Below are 25,525 nucleotides of genomic sequence, written 5' to 3' on the forward strand. Positions count from 1 at the left end.
AATTATCTTGACTAAGTCTTGTCACATCTGGTTTTCTCAATATTTGTAGGTTGTACAGAGGAAACTACTCTAGCTAAAAGGCTTTCATGTGAATTATTTTCTGCAACCCGACACGTCACAAATTTCGAATTAACAAGTTATATTTTCTTTAGAAATTAACAGGTTTTACAAGTGGTCGGACAGAAAACAGAATAGGATGTACAGTATTTTCATTATCTTACAAAAAAGTTTAATATTTCTTAATCTGTACACAGCAATAGAAAAACAGGCAACATAAAATTCAAAGAAATGTCTTGATTAAGCTGGAATTCAGTAAATAGGGATTTAAACTACTTGAGACTCTACAGTAGTTTTGCATAAAAAAATGAAATACAATAAAGTAAAATGCAAAAAAAAAAAAAAAAATAGCAGTAATTAAAAACGAACAATAGATTTTATCACTCAAGAAGTAATTTTGCCTTAACTGTTGGTAATCATGGAAACTAAAAAATCTGAAACTTCACCATTCTTGGGTTTCGTCGTCTTTCGTACTCTTCTTCTGAAAACGCTGAATTTTAACTAGTTTTCCAGCTTTTTTTACCCCAAGACAATTCTTGTGCTTTGTTCATATACTTACGCTACAATATGCTACAAGTACCCTACATTTTCCCCGAAAAAAGACAAAAAAACCCACATTTCTTTTAAAAAACCCAGCTTTAGTTGGGTTTTTTTGGGTTTTATTTAAAAAAACCCGAAAAACCCTGGGTCCATGGGCTTTTTTAAAAAAACCCGGGTTTTTGCCAACCCTGCTTAGAGTTTAGGTACATACTCACAGTCGCCTTAATTTTGATATTTCAAAATATTTTTCTTTATCCAAAATGCATCATAAGCATATCAGAGGAGCTGCTGAACTCTAAATAATAGTTTCGAGATATGAAGTAAAAACATACACCATATTCCAAAATTAAATATTCACACATTATTTTTCAAATAAATTAAATGCCAGACTTTTTAATTTTTTTCCTTATATATTTGTTTACAAAACCTCTTTCCAGGTGTTAACTATATTTCCCCGAACGCCAGATCATAAAGGCGCTCAAAAGACATTTGCATGACGGCGCGGATCAGGCTTGGCGCTGCCCTGACTGGATTTTTTTTTTCATTAGATGGATGGATTATAATAGCGTGGTTGCTGGGCGAGTTTGGCGATAAACAATACAGTTGCGGCACTGTTTTTACATTTGAAAGATATTATTTGATGTCTTTTTTTGTTTATTTGGCAAAATATTTTAAATTGCAGTAAAAACCACTTCATTTGCTAAATAGTTTTAAAGCAACTGTAAATCTAATTTAATGATTTGACAAAAAGTTTTAAATTCCAAAGAAACTGTAATAGGTTTTTTCTTTGAAAAAGTGTGTAATCATTTTATACAAAGAAAAATGATAATTTCATATTAGAGGGGGAGGGGGCGTCAGTTTTTTTTTATTCAATGCACTTCTGCTATATTTTTAGCGCGGGCATTGCTGTGCGGATACTGTTAGTATTAATATACATTCCTTTTTGTGAAAATTGCAACACCATGAATGAAGTATCATAGTTGAATGAAATTTAAGACACAGTTGAGTGGTAATGGTGCAAATAAATAATTACATTTTCAAACCAAACAAACAATAAAAAGAGATAGAAATTAGTATTTTGTGTGGCCATTACGCGCCGCAATAAGGGCTGCTACATAACTCGGCATGGAGTGAAACAAAGTTTGAATATCTGCCTGCGGAAGAGTATTCCATATTGTTTGTATGCTGCTGTTACGCTTCACACGAGCAGCTACTGCACGATACGACAATCCAGCTTCACGAAGGCCGATGATTCTGCCTCGCTAAAACTCCAAAATTTGCTCAATTTTCGTAAGAAGAGGCATAGTAGAGATTCAGTTAACGTTTACTCTAGCATATAACCACCAATAATCATACAGCCGTCTATTTATATTCGGTTCGATCCGCCGTCCAGAGGGCGCTGCTCATCATATGCATGCGTTACCAGTAGGCAATTCTAATCATTTGCATATCATGCCCTACTTTACATTTCCTGCAATTTTCAGCTCACTCTGGTAAATCCTTCGTGGTGTTGCAATTTTCACAAACAATAGTGTATTTTGAGCACTAAATATTTTAGACCCTGAACGATTTAGCCAGAATGAAAGGATGATTGCCCAAAATTTGGGGACTGTATGGAAGTCAGCGTCAAACATTTACTTTCACTTCAAATGATTTTGCTAAATAAACGCAAGCATATTATGCAGCAAATTTATAAAACAGTGGTACTTCATAGTTCTTAAAATCGACTGCAAACTATAGCATTCATCTATTTCAGGCTTGAAATTTTGAATGTTGACCATTAAATTTAGTCTTGAAAATTTCGGAGCAAAAGTTTGCTTTAGGTACTGCTAGTTATCCTAGCTGTAAAAATGTGCCTCAATGTTTGCATTTTACTCAATATAATTTTGTAACAATATGAACTTCATCACAGGGTTGGCAAGTTTTTGCCAGGGGCGGAAAAAACCACGGTTTTTACCGCCCGGCAAAAATAGGTTTTTGCCAGTTTTTGCCAAAGTGGCAAAAATTGATTTTGTGTTAATAACTTAATTACAGTTTTTTTTTCCTTTTATATAAAAGTAAAAGCATGGAAAGATTTTGATAAAATTTTAATTTAATTATTTTTATAGCCTTTGGTGGCTGTTTAAATAAATTTGGCAGCAGTATTAATCAATCCATCTCTATATTTTTTCTGAAATTCACATTTTTACGCCAAGATTGACGCCTTCAGCAGCTATCTACCTTTACGATCTATCTCTAAAATTTCTCATCCATCTCTATTTATTTTAACCTCCCAGCTCATTTCCTAATAAAAATAAAGATCACTCAAAAAACCGCTTTTTTATTTAAGTAGAGCAAAAAAAAAAGTTATCTCCAAAATTCCCTGTAGTGTGCCAAAAGTAACAAAATAAAGTAAGTGACAAAGGAAAAAAAAAAATCTCGCTGTTTTTAGTGACTTAAATGAGCACAACTATGAAATGTAACGTAATATAGATACAACAAAACGTCTAGCTTGGGGGGGGGGGACAGAATGAAAAAAGAAATAAATGCAATCTATGCATATCTATACATATAATAAAATAAGATGTTTGTGTGTGTGTGTGTATATGTGTGTGTGTGTGGCGCGCATCCCGGGAAAACGGTAAGGCATAGAAAGAAGAAATTTGGTATACTGGTGCAGTTTTTGCTGAAGATGTGCACCTCGGGCTTCGATTTTCGATATTTTAATTCGAAAAAAGTTATTTAATGTTTTATGCGTTTTTTTGCACTTTTTACCTCACAGACCCCAACCAATCGCACCACACAAATATTTTTTGTACTATAGTGTAGAAAATTTAATTTTAAATAGGATGAAGGAAAAAATTTTGAAGATAGAGCAATTTTTGTATTTTTTATAAATTTTTAAAGAAACCTTTATTTCACATTTTTTTCTGGGTTTAGTTTTTTTCGAAACCCATCCTGCAAAAAGTATTGAGCCCTCAATTCGAAACTTGTAGTTGGTAATAGTAAAAACATTCCGCCCCCTTCAGAAGAAAAAAGTTTTTAAAAATATGCAAAAGTTTTTTTTTACAATTTTTTAAATGCAGAACACGACGGGACCTGTAAGCATTGCTGGCTGAGTTCCGCACTTCCTAATCACGTGACCTAACTGAAATCGTTTGCTTTCTCTTCATTTTTTTTTTTTTTTAAATGTTCAGAGATTTCTTAGATCTTTATTTTTCCAACTTTTTTTTTTTTTTTTCTGGACTGTTTGCTATATTTATTTTTGGTCAAATATTTTTGCGCATTTTAATTCAATAAAATCGGTGATTTTTTTTAAACTTTTGCAAGCGCTGCTTTTTGGACACTACAGGGAACATAGAGCCTTTTTTTACGTGTAATTTTAAGCAAATAAATAAAGCCCGCGTTTTTTTTTGCATGATTTTTGTAGGGATTGGTGGTTATGTTTGGTAGATAGAGAGATGATATTAAGTGGGCAAAAAACGTTTTTTTTTACATATAAAGGATTGTTAATTACTATCAGAGGTAGATATGCTTGGATCGTATAGATAGATAGATAGAGAGAAAGAAAGGTGGACAAATATAGAGGTGGATACAGTAGATGGACAGTAAGAAATAGAGGAACTTCAACGGGGGATCAATAGCCCCCCCCCCCACACACCATGACTTTGAAAAAACAATGCTTTCACATAAAAGTGGAAATGCTTTTTGTTATTTTCCGACAAAATTTGCATGAAGAGTATGCCTTTTGTACCTCCCCTCCCCTTCCCTGAAAAATATTCCAAAGGACATAACGGGAGATAGATCTAGAAAATACTTTATTCAACACAAATTTTTTTTAAGCAGCCGCTGATGGCGGCAACCTTGGCGTAAAAAGGCGAATGTTAATATTGATATATAGAGAAAAAGATTGATTAATACCATCCACAATTTTTTTTAAAGCAGCCGTCGAAGAAGTCAACATTGGCGTAAAAAGGTGAATGATAATATTGTTATATAGAGAAAAACATTGATTAATACCGTCGCTAAATTGTCTAAGCAGCCGCCGAAGGCGGCAACCCTGGCGCAAAAAAGCGAATTGCGTAAAAAGGCGGACCAGCTGATCGCCGCAGGCGGCTAATATATATATATATATAATTAGAATTCAATCTTTTTATTAATTTACTAAGCTTAAGTAAACATTCTTTCTTTGTTTTAGCATTCAAGGAATTGGCTCATTCTGAAAAAATTGTTTTAGCAAGCATTTAAAATCTTAAATTTTGCAATCCCAACATTTCTTTTTTATTTATTTTTCACCTTATGAATTAGAAGTAACATGGAGAGACATAACTAAAATATTAAAGTGCATTATTTATATTATATTGTCACTATTTCTTGATTAACAATATAATGCTACTTAATTTGCAATTAGGTTTTTGCCGTTTTTTTCCATTTTTGCCGGTTTTTTTTTCATTTTTGCCATGGTTTTTTCCACTGTCCCGGCAAAAATACCTTTTTGCCGGCAAAAAACCCAACCCTGCTTCATCAGGTACAAAAGTCAATGTTCTATTATTATCTTATTTTTCAAAATTTCTTGAGTCCTTTTTTTTTTTTGTAAAAAAAACATGTAAAACAATTGAGAATTCCTTCTAATTTTGATTTCTTAGTTTGAGTCTTATATTTTAAAGTAATGTCATCATCAGTACATGCTTATATTTTTTAATGCAATTTTTCTTTTATATGTTTCATTTTAGGCACTCAAATAACGCACAATGTTTTAGGAAACAATGTTAATGATGTGTACAATGATACTTCCTTGCCATCTTCATCTAACTTATCACCTACAATATGTTCTGAAATTAATATATCTCAAATATTTGGTGAAATACCTCAAAATTATTTTTCTCCTGAGCATGCTCAGAGTTTACGTATCCTGGATTCAGCCTATAAGCATTTACCCCTTCCAATGGATTCTCAAAAACACAGGTAAGAAAAATCATCTTTATATTGGTTGAGGTAACTGTTTATATTGTGCAAGGGTCTCAGTCCCCCTAAAATTCCTAAATTTCTTTTAAAAAAATTTCATCTCCTAAAATTGTACTAATGTTTTGTTGGTGTTCCTAATTTTTTTTTTTTTTTTTTTTTTTTAATTTCACTGTGGTTCCTTTAGGAGAATTTAAGTGGTCTTTTAGGAAAAGACCCTTGTTTTACGTATTTACACTGTATTTTTCATTCCAGAATAGACCTTTCACAAAATTCTTCCTCTGAAAAAACAAACCATTTAATGTTAAAAACAGATGTCTTTCAACTCTCATGAATGAAACATTCAATGCATTTTGCACATTTTAACTGTTTCTAATTCTCCTATCCCGATCATTTACGAATTTTGAAATCCGATTGCATCCTATTCTTTAAAACTCGCTCTTTTTAATTTACTCTGTAATTTCACCAGTTTGACATCAATTATTTTATTCTTACCATTACTTTGGACCTTGCTGAGTTTTCTTTTGTCTGTAGAAGACTTGTAAACTCATCAGTTTCTCAAGTTCATTCGAAAATGTCAAATCTGTTGCACTTAAATTGATTCAAACCATTAGCATTCTTAAATGTTAGCATTAATTTTTATCGGGTTGTATCTTTGGTTCATAAAGATGTTGAAAAATTAAATTGATCTAAAATGTTGATAAGGGTGGTTGCGATAGAATCCAGAAATCAGGGAATCCGCCAGATCTAGTAAACTTAAGCAAATGTCGTAAAATGCTGTGAGTAGCACTAAGTCAAGGATTTATTTTCATTACTTTATTTAAAATTTTGTTACGTCAATATTATAATTATTCATTGTTTCAACAGTTCTTAAAAAATTTTGCTCAACTATTTTTTCATTGGTATTTTCATACTTTTTCTGCTTTAAAAATACATTAACTTATCACATCTTATTTCTTGATATGTTTTTACCTGGTATGTATAAAATTGCAGCTCACTCTTTATTTAATACTGAGAACTGTTTATACTACTGGGTCCTTCCATGTCAAATCAGCCAATCACTCAAAATGACCATCTCAGATTTTCATGAAACTTTCAGGGATTATACTGTTTGACATTCTAAATTCAGATCTACTTTTAAAAAAAATCTATCTTTTTTGGTTAATGAGTTATTAATTTTTTTAATGTGTAAAAACTCACGTTTTTTTACTCATCTGTTGTGCTTAAAAATGCTACAATTTTAGTCCTATGGGGTCAATACAGTTGGTTAACAGCTCATTTGAAAGAGAATTGCATGAGCTTTAATTTGACATGCAACTTGCATATTTCTCTTTAATTTTTAATAACTTTTTTTAATTTTAAAATTTAAAATTTTAATTTTTTTAAAGTTAGTATCCTTTAAAAATTTTGAAAAAAATATATGTTTTTTAATGTTTTAATAAATACATCCTAAAAATTTCAGAGTGGGGACATGATGGGATCAGCAGTTATAGCAAATAATGCAATGACACTTTTTTTGTGTGTATATATATATATATATATATATATATATATATATATATATATATATATATATATATATATATATATATATATATATATATATATATATATATATATTTATATTTATTAGACATTTTTTTTAGATTTTTTTCTTTTACTTTTTTAAAATCACATTTTTTTAAATTAATCTCTTACTTTTTAAAATTACTTTTATTTTAAATTTTCTTCCCCCCATCAATTATATGAATGGTCTAAAGACAATATTAAAAATATCGATTTCGTATATTCAACAGAAAAAGAATTAGCATTTCTGAAAACAAGGTTTGAAGAAGCCATAACAGTGAAAGGAACTCGACAGTTCCGCAATTACAGACCAAAAAACAAAAGCACAGTTTTCGTTAAATATTACTCCTTTTCACACCACACAAAAGAAGAGATAGTAAGCAAACATGATGATGCTGATGATTTGGACTTGAATAATATAGTTGGTTTTGTAACATGTGTATATAATAATGAATGGTGGCTAGGTTGTGTTTTAGGAATTGAAAATTAGGAGGTTAAAGTAAGTTTTTTACAACCTCATGGACCTTCTCCATCCTTTAAGTACCCTCATATTCCTGATGTATTGGTTGTAAATAAAACGGAAATACTAACCAAAGTTGACCCTACAACACAAACTGGAAGGGTTTATAATCTCTCAGAATCTGAAAGTTCAAAGTCGAGTAAAAAGCTACTTTCCAAACTGAAGAGATGAAAGACTTACCACCACTACACCACAAGGCATTTTTATGTATCGAATTCTACTTTGTGTTTATACATTTCAAAATTACATCCTCGAAGTTTCTGTGCTAGTTCTGTTTACTGAACTTCAAAGGAATAAAAGATAACCAAAATTTAAGATTTTTTTTGAAATTTAAAGGTTTTTTTAATTAATTGAACTATTCATAGTTTTACTACAAAATGTTTATAATATTATTAAAAAAAACTAAAACATGTATATTTTGAAATAAGTTTAAATTGTTAAAAATAGTTTTGTGCATTTAAAAAAGTATTCTTTATTTATTTATTGTTTTTTTAATTTTTAAACAAATGCTAAGTAGCACCATTGCATTATTTGCTATAACTGCTGATCCCATCATGTCCCCACTCTGAAATTATTAGGATAAATCAACTAAAACATATTAAAAACATAATTTTTTTCAAAATTTTTAAAGGACACTAACTTTAAAAAAATAAAAATTTTAAATTTTAAAATTAAAAAAGTTATTAAAAATTAAAGAGAAATATGCAAGTTGCATGTCAAATTAAAGCTCATGCAATTCTCTTTAAAATGAGCTATTAACCAACTGTATTGACCCCATATAACTAAAATTGTAGCATTTTTAAGCGCAACAGATGAACAAAAAAAACGTATTTTTTTTACAGATTTAAAAGATTAATAACTCATTAACCAAAAGAGATTAATTTTTTTAAAAAGTAGATCTGAATTTAGAATGTCAAACAGTATAATCCCTGAAATTTTCATGAAAATCTGAGATGGTAAATTTGAAAATAATTTTTTTTAGTTGATTTGACATGGAATGACCCTACTTAAAAAATCGCAACATTTTTGGGGGGCGGGGTGGCACAGTTGAAAAGCAAGTATGTAGGCTTTGATAATAAATAGAAATTTTTAGAACACCACCCATTTCAAACCAAATAATTGTTTTTGTGAATCTGAAGAACTTTATGCATAGGAAACTTTTTCAAGAATCGAAGAAGTAAAAAAAAAAGTAATTATAATAAACAATTTAAAGTGTTTTTTAAAAGCAAAAATTAAAAGATTTCAAGTAAATATGCATTATGAGCAGTTAGTAGAATTACTGAATAAAATATGAAAATTATTTTACATGTTAAGATTTTCCCATGTTGACTGGCATTGGAAATTCAATGTTTCATATTTACCATCCCTTTTTTAAGGTACTGTTGATAGCTAAAAGCAGTGAAGGATTATCATAAATCACACAAGAAATACACGAATTGAATAGGGCCAAATTTTCTTTTAACCTTAGGCCTACAGTTAAAAAGATGAATCTTACTGACCAGAACATATGTATAACTTATTTATTTTTAGTTTTCTAAATAACATTTGAAACTATAGAAAAGTGAAAAATACAATCTAGAAATTGTTGTCACTTTAAAGAGAGTCGTAACATAGAACATAGCAGAAGGCACGGGTCAACTGAGCAGACCGTAGGTTACGCACCACTGTATTAATAGTTGAAAAGAAAAATGACAAAAAATAAACTTGAAAAGGAATAAACTAGGGAAAAACAAAATCTAGATTTGGAGATTTGTTGAAACAAGAATATTAGAGTTAAAAAATGGAAGTTTAGCTCAAGGTCAATTAAAATATGGTACGAATAAACTGTAGAAAGCCGCTGTAGACAAGATCTTATGGAAACGACATTTGAACAGAATTTAATCACTGTAGGAGTTGGTCAATTGCAAAAACTCAGAATTGCCCATCTTTGAAAGTGAAAAGAACAAGTTTTGAAACGATAACTACAAATTCAAACGTTTTCTGGCTACTTAATATAAATTAGTTAAAAAATTATTCTCTTTTGTTTCAACTCTTTCTCTGTGAAAGTACTTGAGTTTATGCTATAAGTGATAAATTGAATATTCAGTTTGGTTCGTCAGTTGGTTTGTTATTAACTATGGTCAGGGGGGGGGGCTACCTGTTTGTAGTCGAACAAAATCTCGAATTACCCCTCAAATTTTCCGAAAAGTTCCTAAAATTTTAAAAAACCCCACTGAGACCCCTGATTGTGTATGTGTTTTAATGGTTTTCTGAAAAGTATACAGATGTTAATGAATCTTTAACTCAAATAGGTTCTTAGTCAGATTGAATAACTCATCTTAAATCTGGTTAGGTAAAAATCTAGGTAAATTTGATCATTATATTGATGTTTCACAGTTTTAATAGGTTTGAGAATTTTTTCAATCTATTGAATCAATAAGTATTTTGGATTGCTTTGTAAACAATCTATTATTTATTTTTAGTTTCAACTTTTGAATCCCAAATATTGTTATTACAGTTTATGAACAGTAAGAATTATTTATTTTGTAAAAGTTATTTAAAACAGTGAATGTAAGTCGCTCGTCTTTTCCAGTTCCATTATGTGCGTGATAGATTTATTTATTTTCTACAATGAAAGGAAAACCAATTTTTCTTAGAGCGAGTTTCTAGTTGAAAACATTCCAAAACTTTTAGGTCCGACTAGCTTTCTTAAAATCATACATAGTGAGACCTGTCATTAGCCCCCCCCCCCCCATGAAGCATTTTTGTTTTTACATAAAAATGGTTTTGCTGTTTCCCAATAAAATTAGCATCCAGCATACCTCTCAGAAAGATCAAAGCTTCAAGCTTGCCCAATGTATTTTTTTTTGCTGTTGCTCAGTACCAACTGACTTGGTTCTTGTGTACTTAGATGTGCTCTCTTCATCCGACCCAGAATGTGATTACAGACAGAAACCTTCTTAATTCTCCTTATCTCTCCTCTTAACTCTCTTACTGAAATTGCTATCCTTGTTAGATACTTTACATACAATCCTCAGAATGTCAAAAAAAAAAAAAAAAAACCTGTGCTATCAAAATTTGATCTCAGTAAAATTTTTCTTTACCAAAATCAGTTTTCAACCTGTTGTGTCCAATGACCAGTTCACTCACCTTTTTGAAATACTTCACATTCAAATACACCTCATTCTAAGCTACCCAATTAGGGATTGCAATACCGGAATTCCGAATACCGGTATTTGGAGCTATATTTTGCAATTTCGAAATACCGGTATTTGCTAGGGTAGAATACCACTATTTTCAATATTAGCTAAAAATATTAACTAGTTATTAATTAAACAGTTTTCAATTTAACTAATTGGATATTTACTGTTATTTTAAATATAAATTTCTTTTTCAATGAGACAGTTTCAAAATCAATCTATTGAAGTAAAATTTTTGCTTCAAAAGCATGAACTTATTGAACATAAATGAGTAAAAGTACCAGAAAGATTGCATAGTGATATTTTCAATACTAGATGGTGTGATGAATTGCACTTTTGTGACCACGTTTTTAAAATCTCCATTTTTTAGACGTGCCCTCTTGTGAAAATTAATTTAAATGTATAAAAGTATTGGAGTTTAAATCTTGCGCTATGAGAAGTTTATTCCGACAACGTTTCTTTATGGTATTTTTAAAAAATATATTTGTCTCAACTGTACTGAATTTTGAAAAAACCTTTTTTTTTTTGTTAGTATAACAAACAGTAATTTACTGTCATCGATATTATTGTGCTGTTCTGTCTCGCTATTCAGTTTTACACTTAGTGAGATATTATTTATGATGCCTTAAACATTTCCGAAGAAAAAGGCATAATCAGTAGAAACATATTTTCAGATATTTACATAATTGTAACCAATTTTAAAAAGAAAACAAAATAATCAAATTCATTGTAAATTTCAAACTAAAGGGTTAATAAAAAGAAAACACAAACCTATTCAGGCCAAGAGGAAATCGCTAAAGATGATGTTATTACTGGAAAAAAACTCTCTCGACAAACATTAGCTATAAATAACGATAAAAAAACTACCCACAATACGAAAGAAACACCCACACTTATAAAAATAATTTTTTTTCAAAACCAAAGACCGAATTATTTGAAGATGAAGAACTTTCAAGCAACTACAGGAGGTGTAATGCGCATTATTAAAATAAAATACACTATTAAAAAAAAATTCCACTACAAGAAGTTAGTTCATTACAAGGATTTCCAGGCTTAGTGAAAATTAGCACGGAGATTTTTTTGTTTTGTTTTGTTTTGCTATTATATATATATATATATATATATATATATATATATATATATATATATATATATATATATATATATATATATATATATGTGTTACAAAATGCAAAGAATAAACACATAAGGGATTTACAAAATTAAACAAATAAGAATACTAAAACTAATAATAAGACTAAGTTGATGAAATCAGAACTCCTCAGCAGTGGAACCTTCATCCTAAGGTCAGCAGACCCAAAATTTTAAACTAAAAACTAAAGCAAGGATGTCCAGTTCCGAAAAAGCTAGCATTCAGGAATACATAGGACTAAACTCGCCGTATGCAAAAAATGAACACAAGATTTCTCGGAACTAGGATCTAAAACTATACACTGGGGTTTCGTCTCGACTTTTAGAAGCCAATGGCTATCAATAATAATCCTCCACCGTACCACCAGCAGAAATTCAAAAATCTTACCTAATATTCCAGGTGAGAGCTCAGTACCGCATATAAGGCGCATAATGAGGCACGTTTTAAACGAAATAATGAAATATGGCAACAAAACGTTTTGTTTTTGAATGTTTCTTGGGAAATTTCTAATACCGGTATTCCGGTATCATGTTACAAAAAATACCGAATACCGGTATTGAATTTTTAGTCCGGTATTGCGATCCCTATAACCCATCTTACAAAGTTTGATAAATACCTGATATGTGCTCTTAGCTCTATTAGCTTAAACACCTTCAATGTACCACATACTATTTACAGACCATATATAAGAGTCATCTTAATGGATTAATTTATATATGTTTGACTAAAAACATGGGAATTAATTTAATTTAAAATGTTAGAGTAATATTTTTTAAATGAAGCATAGATTTCAAAATGTTTTTTTTTTAAACTCCTTTTCATTGATATTTTTTAATTTTACTGTCTGATTTCATTAAATCTTTTTTGAAGTTTTTAATTGCTACAAAAGATACTTTTTCCAAACTACTTATGTAGGTATCAAAGTCCTGGTTGCCCGGCAACAACACCTGATTATTATCCGACAAATGTGTCTAATAGCAACTCCATGGAATTTTTTCAGCGATTATCTACTGAAACATTATTTTTTATATTTTATTTTCTCCAGGTCAGTATTAAATTTGTATGTTTTCATTATGATTTGTGTTATTTCTCTCTCTGTCTCTCGAAAAATTTAAACTTTGTGTTTGTGTGTTCATTGAACAATTATTGAATTTGAACTATATTTTTTGTACCTAAAATAATTTCAATATTATGAAATAGCAGCTTAGTTTGATCAATCAGTTGTCTGTTATGATCTGGTTTCAAAATAAAATGCGTCAGTATTGTTTGGATGCTTAAACTCAATTGTTTATCTTTTCTCCAGTTCAACACTGTTGCCTCTTAAATGAATAACTGGCAATAAGAACAATTTTACATTTCTCAAAAGGTATTGATTTTGTTGCTGAGAGATTTTCGTATTCTTCACTCAAGTATTGTATAAATATTGAAGTTTTTTTCCCTTTTTTTAAATTCTCTAGAATTTTCTAAGACTACCAGCCACAGCAGGGTTCGTACCCTCCGGGAAAACTGGGAAAACCTGGAATTGTCAGGAAATTCTCCAATTTTGCCCCCTCACCCTCCCCCCAAAAAAAATTTCCGCCATTTTCTTTACCAAGGAATTTTGTACCATGAGATCTAATCTTCGTTTTTGTTGATGTTTCCTGAAAAAATCTGTAAACATTTTGGGGCAAAATGACGCTGGCAATAAAAAGTGGTGACCCAAAAAATATTTATGTGGTCACCATTTTTGCCCCTCAATATTTCCCCAAGAAAAAAAAATTGGGTGAACAGGAATTATGCAAAAACTCAACAGGGAATAAGACAATGAACTGCTTCAGATGCACAAGCCTGAAGATGTGAGGGTCGATCCGGAAAAAATCGTTTTTTTTGGTCGGAAATTCTTTTTAACTACGTGTGAAACATAGTCGTCACTTCATAGTCATTCTGTATCATTCACAAGATAGAAGTAGACACGATGCTTAAATGCCTAAGTTTCCAAAAACAAAGCAGAATTGGATGTTTTCTTTAACTAAAAACTAATGAAAATAACGCAAAATGTGCTGCAAATTGTTTTCTTTTTTTTATTATTTTTAATATATAATTTTCTTGAGAAATGAAAAACTTAGATTTTTAAACTTTATCTTTTCCTCATTGACTTGAACGCAAATGTGCTAAAAACTTTTAAACTGAATTGTTGTTTCATGAAGATTTATTATTTAAAATTGTTTTTATGCTATAAATTCAAAAAAATACTTCTTAATTTTTGCTGTAGCCGCCATATTTGGTCATTCCCAAGATGGAAGTACACAAGACTTTTTAAGTGAATACGTTTCCGAAAACGGGTAATGCCGTTTTCGGAAATTCAAAATCGGAACAAATTCAAAAATTCAAAAATCTACTTATTATCTTAAATTTTTCATTAGTTGCCGTATTTAGTCGCTTGCAAGGTGAAAGTAGCCGTAAATTTCCAAAAACAGAATTGGATGATTTTGCTCAAGGTGTTTTGTGTTATATACTTATTGAATGAAGTGGGTCAGGGCCGTCGAAAGAGCTGACGGTTCCCGGGGGGGGGGGAGTTTCTGTCACCCCCTTACACACAGAAAAATTAAGTTATAACGTCAGTGCATAATGCATACTTGAAATTTTTACATATTAATGAACAGAACAATCAGAGGGCTATTCATAATACTAATTAAAACACAATCAATGAATCGTATTTTATTATTTGTGAAACGTTAATGAACCAAAAACTTTTTAAAAAATGGAAATGTTAAAAATCTAAATACAGTGAAACCTGTGTAAGTTGACCACTTGCGGTGCACTACTTTAGTGGTCAGCTGAAGCAGGTGGTCAACTTAGATAGGTGGTCAACTTTACAGGTTTTACTGTATTTATCTAGTAAAATTTTATCCTACTAGATAAAAAACAAAGAGTTAAAACTGAATTGGTTATTAATATTGATCAAACGAAGAACATGAATAAATAATTTGCTGATTATAAATAGAAAATGTATTTATCGAAGTAAATTACATCAAAATTAAATTTCGATCTGGACTCATCCAATGATTCTTTTCAAGAGTTTACTTGTACCAACTTGATACCAGTTTTCATATATGTTATAAACAAAGTTGTTATTTTTTTCATCAAATATTTGTAAGTTTTAGGGAAAAGCCCACAAATACTCAAAATCATCGAAAATCACTCAGAATTGCGTTTTTGGAGCTCTAATTTTGAAAAATCACTGACCCTAATATTACAAAATATGGCCTTACAAATTACATTTTAAGACATGAGTTTAAGAAAATATTCATGCAAGGGCATGCTGCCTTTCTTTAATATTACAAGCAATGGGTTTTTTAAACGACACTTACAAAAAATTCAAGTGGAATAGCCCCTGAATGTGAAACATTGCTTAAATTTCTTAAACCGTAATTTTGAACAATTTTTCTTAGAAATGCTCCAGATCCTCCTATCCATAAAATCTTCAAAGTTTGTCCTAAAGTTGCATTTTTGAAACTTCAATTTCAAAAACTTGCAGGGAGTGAAGGAACTGATTTCAATCTATTTATAAAAATAATCGATCAGAAACAGTCTCTGAGCTCCCCCCCTTACCTTAAAGTCAATAAACATGACATATAATCGCGTTTTTAAGGCTAAAATTGCATTTTTAAAACTAAAAGTTTCAAAATTTTGACCGGACACCTATTAACTTTTTCCTATCTGATCAAGAAACATTTTTTTTTTCAATGCCTTTTGTTTGGCTCTAAACAGTTATATTCTCAGGAATTGTATCTGCTTCAATGATACAAAGGAAACTAATGTTTTGGAGACAGAGAGAGGAATATTTTCGTTGCCCTAGGAAAAAAAATAGAGAATCATTGCAATGATTCTGTATTTTGTATGTTTTTGACTGTGTATCTATAATGCACAAAATGAGGGGTTGCCCCACGGCACCCCTCATTTCGTGGCGCCCGGGGCGATTGCCCACTCGACCCTTTCTTGGGACGGCACTGAAGTGAGTAACCTGGAATTTTCTGAAAAATAACATGGAAAATCAGGGATTTTTTGTACCGCAAGTGTATGAACCTTGCAGAAAGGCAACTAGATTACCCACCTCCATTGCCAACGTCAGCCTCCCATCTGCAACTGGTGGGTATACTCCTCCATTCCTCCGAAGCACCATGCCTGTGCCCCTTCTTGACACCAAGGCAGCTTAAGTTAGCAAAACACTTTTAGTTGACGTTTTTGGGATGTAAATTACATTCTTTCAAAGAAATTATGAAAAAACCACGCTATGAAAACCCCCGCCTTATTTCATTTTCGCTTGTACAAGGCATTATTGGCTGGCTGCCAGGTGCTTGCATCACTTCGGGTATAAGTAAAATATCACTGTAAATTTACAATTTAATTAATATTTCCACTAATTATAGGATACAAAAGTGAGGCTGGGCGTAGCAGAGCAAGACTTCCACAATCTTTCTAATGCATAATGCTTGCAAATGCAATCCTCTACATTTTACAGAGTTCTCTCTACAATAGCAGAAACTCTGAATCGAAGTTAGTTTTGTTACGGATGTCTATATTTATTAAACAAGCATCTTCAAGCGATCCCACAAAAGACCCCAAAAAATAAAATTTTCTGACGATGTTTTGTCAGGATTTTTGTTGACAAATGTACTCTTCTTTTTCTGGTCCCTTGTAATAGTATAATTTTAAGTTTTAAAACCTTGATAGCACTTTTCATTTTAACTCTTAATATTCATTAACGCTGTAGTCCTACTATTTTCATTCCATTTAGTTAAAATTTATATTTTTTGTATTTTGCCCATCTGTTACTGGGATCTCCAGGTTACCAGGTTTAAATCCCAATGATAGATTGAGTAAGAAAATCTTATGATATTCCTCAAACCAGATGTAAACATTCTAGCTGCAGAAAAATAGAGTGTTTTATAGTGCTTTATTTTGATTCCCATTTTGGAGTGGAAACCCTGAAATAACTCAAGTGCAAGAGAGGGATCAGGCTCTTGATTTTAGCGGGTCATTTTTGGAAACGAGGGGGGTAATAAGTAATATTAGAGTAAAGAAGGGGGTCTGGGACAATTTTTTTGAAGCATAATTCCCCAAATTGCAACTTTAGGCTAACTTTGGTCACTTTAAGAAAGCAGCCATGACCCCCCCCCCCCTCTCTCTCTTTGGAGCCATGCTTGCTTAAATATAAGTTGTGTACACATAGTTTGTCTGCTAGTTTGCAGGTCAAAGTTTTTTTTTTTTTTTTTTTCAGTTTTAAACACATCTATGCTATAATAAAACTTTGCATTTTTGCTCATTGTTTTATATTGTCCACACTTTAAAAAAATAATAAGTAGTAATAATGAAAACTAATAGCAGATGTTTAGAGATTGCTACTCAATTCCAGAAATGCTGTAAAATAATATTATCCTGCTGCAATTAGTTAAACTTAGTAGTTGTGACTAACTTTCCTGTTCCATGTTATCTAGAAAAAAAATTAAATATATATTTAAATTTTATGTGCATTCTGAGCCGCAAGATTCATTTCAATATGAGGGCAGAGGTGTTTTTTTTTTTTAATTTAATTTAATATTAGTTATTTACTTATTTCACATTAGTTAAGTAGATGTTCATTTGGGGGGGGGGGGGGAGTGCTGCTGAAAGAGTTACATGCTGACACCTAAGCTCTTGTGCATTATAGCAAGATTTGACTGTATATAAAGAACATTTTCTTTGTTGAATGCTTTTAACAACCAAATGTGAATATTGTTTTATTAAACAATACACTAATGCTTAAAAAATATTTAAATGATTTAAAATAAGCTTTTAAAATTGATGTCATGAAAACTTAATTCTTTTTCTTTCTTTTTCAATTAACCATCATAATGCTGTAAAAAAATCATCTTTCTTATAATTAATAGGGTACAAAAGCTCAATATTTAGCAGCAAGAGCGTTGAAAACAAAATCTTGGCGTTTTCATACTATGTTTATGATGTGGTTTCAAAGGCATGAGGAGCCAAAAACAATTACTGATGAATATGAACAGGTATTTGATATTAAATATGTAATTTGAAAATATTACATCCTTTAGGATTTTATTTTTTTAAATAAAAGATTTAACAAATGGTACTTAGCAAATTTTTTTGATTTTATTGATGTAATAATTACAAGAAAAATGTTTCCATTTGAGCATTGCAATAAATCAGAAACATCTAACTTTGCTAGCTGCACAAATAGCACAATGGCGTTGGGAATTGTAAATATGTGCTTTGGAATTCCCACACATACAAAAAAAAAAAGGCTTAAGGATCAAAAGACATAACTGCAATGAATTGAAACAAACAGCCAATCGGAAAAGTAGGATCCTAAATCAAAGCAACCCATGAGAACATAAACCAAAGAAAAAAGCTTTATCTTATTGATTGAATGAAATGAGAAGTAAGAATAATAATACGAACTGAACACACACACACAAAAGAAGAAGAAAGAAGGTCTTTTGTTGAAATACAGCTGGAAAGTCATTCCATGAACCTGACATTTAAAGAAAGATTAAAAACACTTTTTTCTTCTAGTTTGATGCATCATTATTTTTAGAAGTAACTGTTTTGTTGTTTAGAGGTGGGGTAGTAATACTAATACAGTGAAATCCCATTACAACGAACTCCGAGGGACTCGAAAAAAATTCGTTGTAATGGAATCCTCTGAAAACTTACTTTTTATAAAGGTATTAATTTTTCAAATCTGCACTCTAATATATTTAAATCTGCAACATTTACTGCTATTAAGGATCTAAAATATAAGTGAGCACATTATTTTCAAAACACAAAAAGAAAAATATTGAGCACTGAACTTTTATTCATTGATCATCTTCACAAAAAATTATTTTGTACTACAGATCTGGTCCCAGAGGACATTGTAAAAGATTCTAGTTTTGAACAGCACTTACACCACAAGCAAAGTTGAAAACTTGCTGACTCTCTTTCGAAATCACGACATGTATTATGTTTAGTGCACAGAAATCAACTGCCCTTGGCTTTTGTTGACACACATCAACAATTCATTAAGCTTTGTCTTCAATTCACGAGTCGAACCACACCATGCTGCGGACACTCACTGGTGAGATAAAATCTCTTTATCTACCAGTTTGTTGGCACTCTCAGCTTCAATGAGTTGACATCAGCCTCCAGCTTGGTTACTCACTATTCCTAACTGAGGAGTTCTAATAAGATCAAAACTGCAGTCTCAGGATGTGATCACAAGGCTGTCTGGTATATTTCATGAAGTTTATGAATGCTCATATTAAAAACCTGTAAAAAATCTGTGAGTAAAGACCCAAAAAGAATAAAATTTACAAAAGAAAACGGTGGCAAATACATCATTATTAGAGATGAGTTCGGGTTCATTTTTGAGAGCCCGAGCCCGAAAGTTTGTAACCGAGCCCGCCCGAGCCGGGCTGATATTGTCTCGGGCCAAAATCCGAACCCAAGGGAAACTTTTTTGTATCAAGAAATGTTGCCTTCTACAGTCTGACATGATCTCTCTGTTAATGAAAAATGGTATGTCAAATGTTCTTCATTAACAGAAGTTTCTAAATTTTCTCAAAATGCTCCACTTCAAATGCATTACTGTATGACATATTGCAATAGTAATCGCCAAAAAAAAACTATAAATAAGCGTCAATTTATTTTCTCTTTTTTTTTTTGGTTAAATTTTCACATTGATTAAACTGATTTAGATGTTCTCTTCATTAACACAGTAGGAAAATGTTTATTTGCTTTGAATTTGTTTGGAGATTGACGATTGAATCCCCTCTCATCTCTTATCACTATAAACAATATGTGTTTCAAACAAAATAGGATGAAATAACTATTTCAAAAGAAAAGTAATAAGAGCTAGATACATATGTATGAAAATGAATAAGCTTCAAAAAGAAAAATGAAGAATCAATAAACTGAATGAGAACATACTACAAATATAGAAGCCAAATACCTGATAGAGTTGCTTTAAGATCATTAACTAAATAAGAACAATTCCTTAGAATGAGGAAAGCTTTCCAAAAATAATGTTCTTAAAAATGTGAGCACTTTTGGTTAACTTTATTGAAGCTGTAGTGAAAAGAGCGACTTGAATTTGAGAAATGTCGAGGAATGCTATTTATGTTTTGTATTTTGGTTTTAACTTTCAGGCTCCTTAAAACAAAATTTCAAACCCTTTCAGTTTGCTTAATACAAAAGAGCAATTATCGATTTTTTTGTTATAGTGCCAATATTTTCAAAATTTTAGTCTGTACAGTATTTTGAACATTCTAGTATGTTTTCACCTCTGGAAAATTAACATTGAATGTCTTTCAGAAGAAAAATGTGTATATATATTAATAAGTGCTTAAAAAATTCCAAAATGTCTTTTTATAACTAAAGCTTTTTTTTTTTTTAAATGAAGTCAACACAAATAGAGCAGTTACCATCAGTGAGAAAGTTACATAAGTCACTCGTTTTTATGTACTTAATAAATCTTCAACTTGTAGGAATCTCCTACCTGGACTAAACTCAATTTTTGGGATAAACACCATGTCCTGTCCTCTACTTTAGCTCCTGAAGGTGTATTTGAAAATGATTTGGTATTTTTGATGAATGCATTCAATATTGTTCATTTTGTTTCATTTTTAAACATAATATTTTTTCTTTTACAGGGAACATATATTTATTTTGACTTTGAAAAATGGGCACAAAGGAAGAAAGAAGGTTTTACTTTTGAGTACAAGTATTTAGAAGATAGAGATTTAAATTGAAGAAAATCATTCAAATGCTTAGTTAATGGAATCGAATCATTGACTTCTTAACTAATTTTTACAAATTCAAGAGTTTTTAAGGTCTCAAAAAAATCTGTAAATACAGGACTATTTTTGGCCTGGGTGTTGTTGATTGTAAAGTAAACTTATGTTCAATGAAAATAAGAAACAAAACAATAATATATTGATAACTTGTTAAGAATCGAGGTTTTGCACTAGGAATGAAACGTTTTAATGTTGAATCTGTGCATGCTGGCAGCTAAATGTCCTTTGAAATGACTTGCCCAAGATTCAACGTTGGAATCATCAAGTACTAACTTTTACAATTTGCAAAGTCTCATGTCATTTTTACGTCTTCTTTTTTAGTAATGAAGAGGTTTTGATAGAATCTAATTTTAAGTCTCATATATGTCGTAACATATCGTTTACCCACAAAAAGCATTTTGATGGATGATAGTCTGAAAAGTAAACATGTTAAAATTCTTTGAAACTAATATTCTGTAATGCTTATGCACAATTGTTGTGTTTCTTAATGATCTCAATCCCATCAAGAGTTTTTAAAATTGCAAAAATTTAACACTAAATGTAACAAATATCAACTTAATTCATAAATTATGTTTAACATTTTAAATAATTTAAAGTAAACAAGTTGATTTAGATTAACTCTTACTCTTTAATGTTTAAAACACTTTCATTGATTTTTTAAATATTACATGGTTTAAAAAAATAATACTATGAATGTTATATTTTTTCAAGGGGAAGTGATTTTTTTTTTTTTAAGCTTAATTTTCAATTTAAACCACTGTTATAGTTTAACCATTTAAATGCCATGAGGTTCTTAAGCTAGTACCCCTTGCCAGTCTGTGGTGTTTGACATATGATGCAAATGGGAAGCCACAGAATTTTTTTTTTTTTTTTTTAATTTTTTCCCTTAACAAAATTAGTGTAACTCTTGTTAAAACTTTTTCCTTTTTGGCCCATCATTTGTACTAGAAGCATTTTGGTCTTAGGAGTCAGGGTGTATAACAGAATTGTCAGGCTTTTTAACCTTAGATTTATCTAGAATTTGCTTACTTTCAAAAAAATTGTCAGTTCTGAGGCTAAAGAATTAAGTGGGGTCAACGTTGAAACCTATATTTTGAGCACAATATTTTACTGGTACAAATGTTAATTCACTCTGGTCCCAATATTTTTTTTCCTCCAATTCCAAATTTGAAAATAAAGAATGCCTTTGTAATTATTGTGCTTTTTATGAAAAAGAAACTCAAACTGCCAGTACTCTTTTCTATGAAACACAGGGTATCAACTAAATGTTTAAATCTGCACGTTGTAGCTGCCCTGCAGGGATTAATTTTGTATATAAAAAAAGCTTGCTCATGACGTCTAAGATACATGTTGTTAATATTCATCATGTTACTTAAAATATTCACATCATTTTAATATTATGAAACTGTTATAAGAAAAGAGTGAGTGCTATTAATATTATAAAAAAATAAATAAAGATTTATTATTCATGTCTTGTAAAAAGGAAAATACCCAAACTTATGTTTTTGTTATGTTTAACATTAATGTGTAAAGCATTTAACACTATTCAATATGGTTGTTAAAATGAGCATAATGCTGTTCAAACTATTCTTGCAACTTTAAAACTGGAAAAGGTTTTTTTTCTTTTTAAATGACAAAATGATATATTACTTTTGCAAACTGTTTCAACCTAGAGCAAAACAGAACATTGTTTTCATTGTATTTGTACAGGCGCACATTATTCTTATTTTTGTACAGAAAAACATTTGTTTTTTGCCAAGTCTTCCTGGTGGATCTGATGAAATCTGATTTTACCCACTTGGCTTTTGTAAATATTGATGAATTATAATGACAGCCAAGGCTTTATAAGTTCTGTCAGAGAAATAAAAACTCGTGAAGCTTAAGTAGTGTCCTTTTCTTGATTCATTATTGCTTTCAGACACAAGTAAATAATTAGTTAATTAATCATATTTATGTTCGCTGTTAAAATCATCTGCTGCTATAAAATTCATGAATTTGCCATGCCCATATTTGAATCAGGGTGCGTACAGATTTGTTGAAAAAAAAGGTGCAACTTCCCAGGTACTTAGAATTTCTTGGATGTTATCATGAGGCAGCTTCATGCAGGAATAGTTGGGAGTTTTCTGAAGTTTAGGAAAAAATATGGAGTTTTGTGAAAAAATATCGAATTTTATTCTTAAATCGGGATTACAATGTTATCCTGCATTGAAGCTGCATTTTTAGAAAAATTCATGAAAGGATTGTTTTACAGATAAAGAGAGGGCCGGGGAAGCGGCGCCACTTGCATGTTGCCAGAGCCGGGTCTAGGGGGGGGGGACAAGCCGGGGTTCTTGTCCCAGGCGGCAAATAAGAGTTGTGCTCCAGAGGGCAGACTTGCCGGTGAGCCCTCTCCCACTTCTCTTGTGCACCCTTTCGGCTTCGGTTTTTTTTTCCACCCCTGAAGATGCCTTTGTTTTCTTTTTCCTGCCTTGGAAATCTGCGCGACTTCCGCTTTTTTTCTTGTGCCCTCAAACCTCGGCTTTTTGCACTAAACCTGGACTTCCAAAGAGCTTTGGAAGTACATGCTGATGCCCTCTTGGGGTACCTAGTCCACCCCTGGGTGCTTTTGGCAGGTTAAAATGGACGCAAAAAACTCACTAAAAAAATGTAAAAGATTATATAAAAATCGTATAGGTGGGATTTTATGCTTTCTTGTGTATTTTGCCCATGATTGAAATTGGTTATTAGTCATTTATTTTTAAAAACAGTTGCATATTTTCAAGAGATATCAGTTAAACGAGATGGCGAGCAGCAAGCGATTCTTTACACAAGCGTTTTTAGGTGAAAGTGAGATGAGTAAGGATGTGCATTAGCCACTGAATAAGTTTCGTCCCTATAGTAAATTAAATAATAATTTACTGTATATTGATTGCTTCCTCGTTGATCAACTACTGGCTCCTGGTGTAGGTGACGTGCTACCAACAATGGTGGTATATTTAAGGGGGCGGCACATTTCATGCTCAAAACCATACAATAGTTTTCCCTTTACAAATATTCTAACTCAACCTTTTCTTAGAAACGGGGGGGGGGGAGGAGTCTGCAAACTTTGCCGCAGACATTTACAAGTACCAGCGTGTAAACATATGGCTCTTCGTCATGGGCTCAAAAAGGAGGGAGACAATGTTTCCCCAGATTTTAAAAAGAAAAAAAAATACTGCTACATTTGTTCTGTAGTATTCGCAGATTTTGGTGTAATATCTGACTGTTGTTATACTGTCATTCTGTAAATATTTAGATTAACTTAGATTATAGCTGAATCATTTGGCCAAGAACATTGTCATTGAGAATTTGCTGCATACTAACAGAAATATAGGTATTCAAGGATCATATATTGAAATCGTATTTTAAAACAAAACTTCAACTACATTTTATTGAAAATTTTGCTGTTGGTGTCGAATTAGACCCATTTGACAGTGGTACAACCAAAAGGGGCTGAGTACATAATTTTTTCAAAAACATTCTGTATTGTTAAAGAGAAGAATCAGACGCGCCTTGGAAAAACGAAATGTTGGGGGGAAATCTGAATTTCTTTTAAAAAGAGCTTTAAAAATGTCTATAATTGCAAATTATTGATCCAGTTAATAACATCTCACACCTCTTATTGCTCTCATTTCTCCCTCCTATTTTTTTTTTCTTTTCTTTGACGACCAAAAAAATACGGAAGTCTTCAAAATGCTACAGCTTTGGATGCCCCCTCTCCAAGCCAAACCATTCAAGGGCATCTCAAATTTTCGTTTCCAAGGCTTCATTTTCCCAAAATTCCGGGGTAGAACCAACACCTTGCCTTCTAACAACATCAAAAATCGTTTAAGACTGCTTTTTTAGAACTACAATTTTGAATAATAGCCGAGCCCCAAATGTGGTCTACAGTTGTGTATTTAAGACTTCAATTTTGGAAAATTTCCGGACAAGGCCCTCGAACTCCCTTTCTCTAATACAATCCAATTTGTCAAAAATTGGATTTTTAAACCGACAATTGATTCAGCCACTTAGCACACAGTCCCTTAAAAAATTTGGAGAGCTTTAAACCCCTCTCCCTATTATCACTGAATATTGCTTAAAAACTTTGACTTTTAGGACTTCTATTTCGAAATGTTTTTTGGGGAGAGCCCAGAGCACTCCCTTACATCATTAAAGTTTGTTGGTAACTGCGTTTTGGAACTTCAATATCGAAAAATTTGGGGAGGGGTGATCGATTTCACTTTAGTTTTCAAAAAAATCGATATATAACCCCTAAGTCCCATCACTTACCCTAACGTCAATAAATATCGCTCATAATAGCGTTTTTAAGACCTCAGTTTCTAAAAATTTCCTCTTAAGTCCTCACAAAACTTTCCTCCCCATAACATAACCAGAGACTCTAAACTTGTGTTCTTAGGACTACAATTTCAAAAATTTCTCCAGGGAAGAACCCCCAAGATTCCCTATCAGAAAGAGAAAACTTTTATGGACCCCCCCCCCCCCCAAATATTTTCTGGTTGCATCACTGGCACGTGGGTTTTTTTTTTTTTCAACAGTAAAAAACAAAAAAGAGCCCCAAAAGAACTTACAGACATTTGCAGCTGATTTTATTGCAGTATGTAATTGCTTCAAATGCACCAAATCCTCCTGAACTTGTAGAGCAAATGAAGAAACCTGTTGCTCTTTCTGCAAATGAAGTAGCAAAGGTTTGAAACCAACTTGCAACACAACTTCTTAAAATGTACTT

General features: G+C 31.5%; 1 protein-coding gene across 1 annotated transcript in view; it reads left to right on the forward strand.

Moving 5' to 3' along the window:
• Positions 1-22,661, forward strand: part of LOC129216625 (CCR4-NOT transcription complex subunit 3-like) — a 67,323-nt gene extending 44,662 nt beyond the window's left edge. Inside the window, exons 12-15 of the mRNA XM_054850844.1 lie at positions 5,310-5,541; positions 12,872-13,001; positions 17,866-17,991; positions 20,635-22,661. Coding sequence (XP_054706819.1) covers positions 5,310-5,541; positions 12,872-13,001; positions 17,866-17,991; positions 20,635-20,733 — 587 coding nt within the window. The 3' untranslated portion in view covers positions 20,734-22,661. The remainder of the gene's footprint in view (positions 1-5,309; positions 5,542-12,871; positions 13,002-17,865; positions 17,992-20,634) is intronic.
• Positions 22,662-25,525: the final 2,864 nt, after the last annotated feature.

This window comes from Uloborus diversus, chromosome 1 (assembly GCF_026930045.1).
Source record: "Uloborus diversus isolate 005 chromosome 1, Udiv.v.3.1, whole genome shotgun sequence".
Taxonomy (NCBI): domain Eukaryota; kingdom Metazoa; phylum Arthropoda; class Arachnida; order Araneae; family Uloboridae; genus Uloborus; species Uloborus diversus.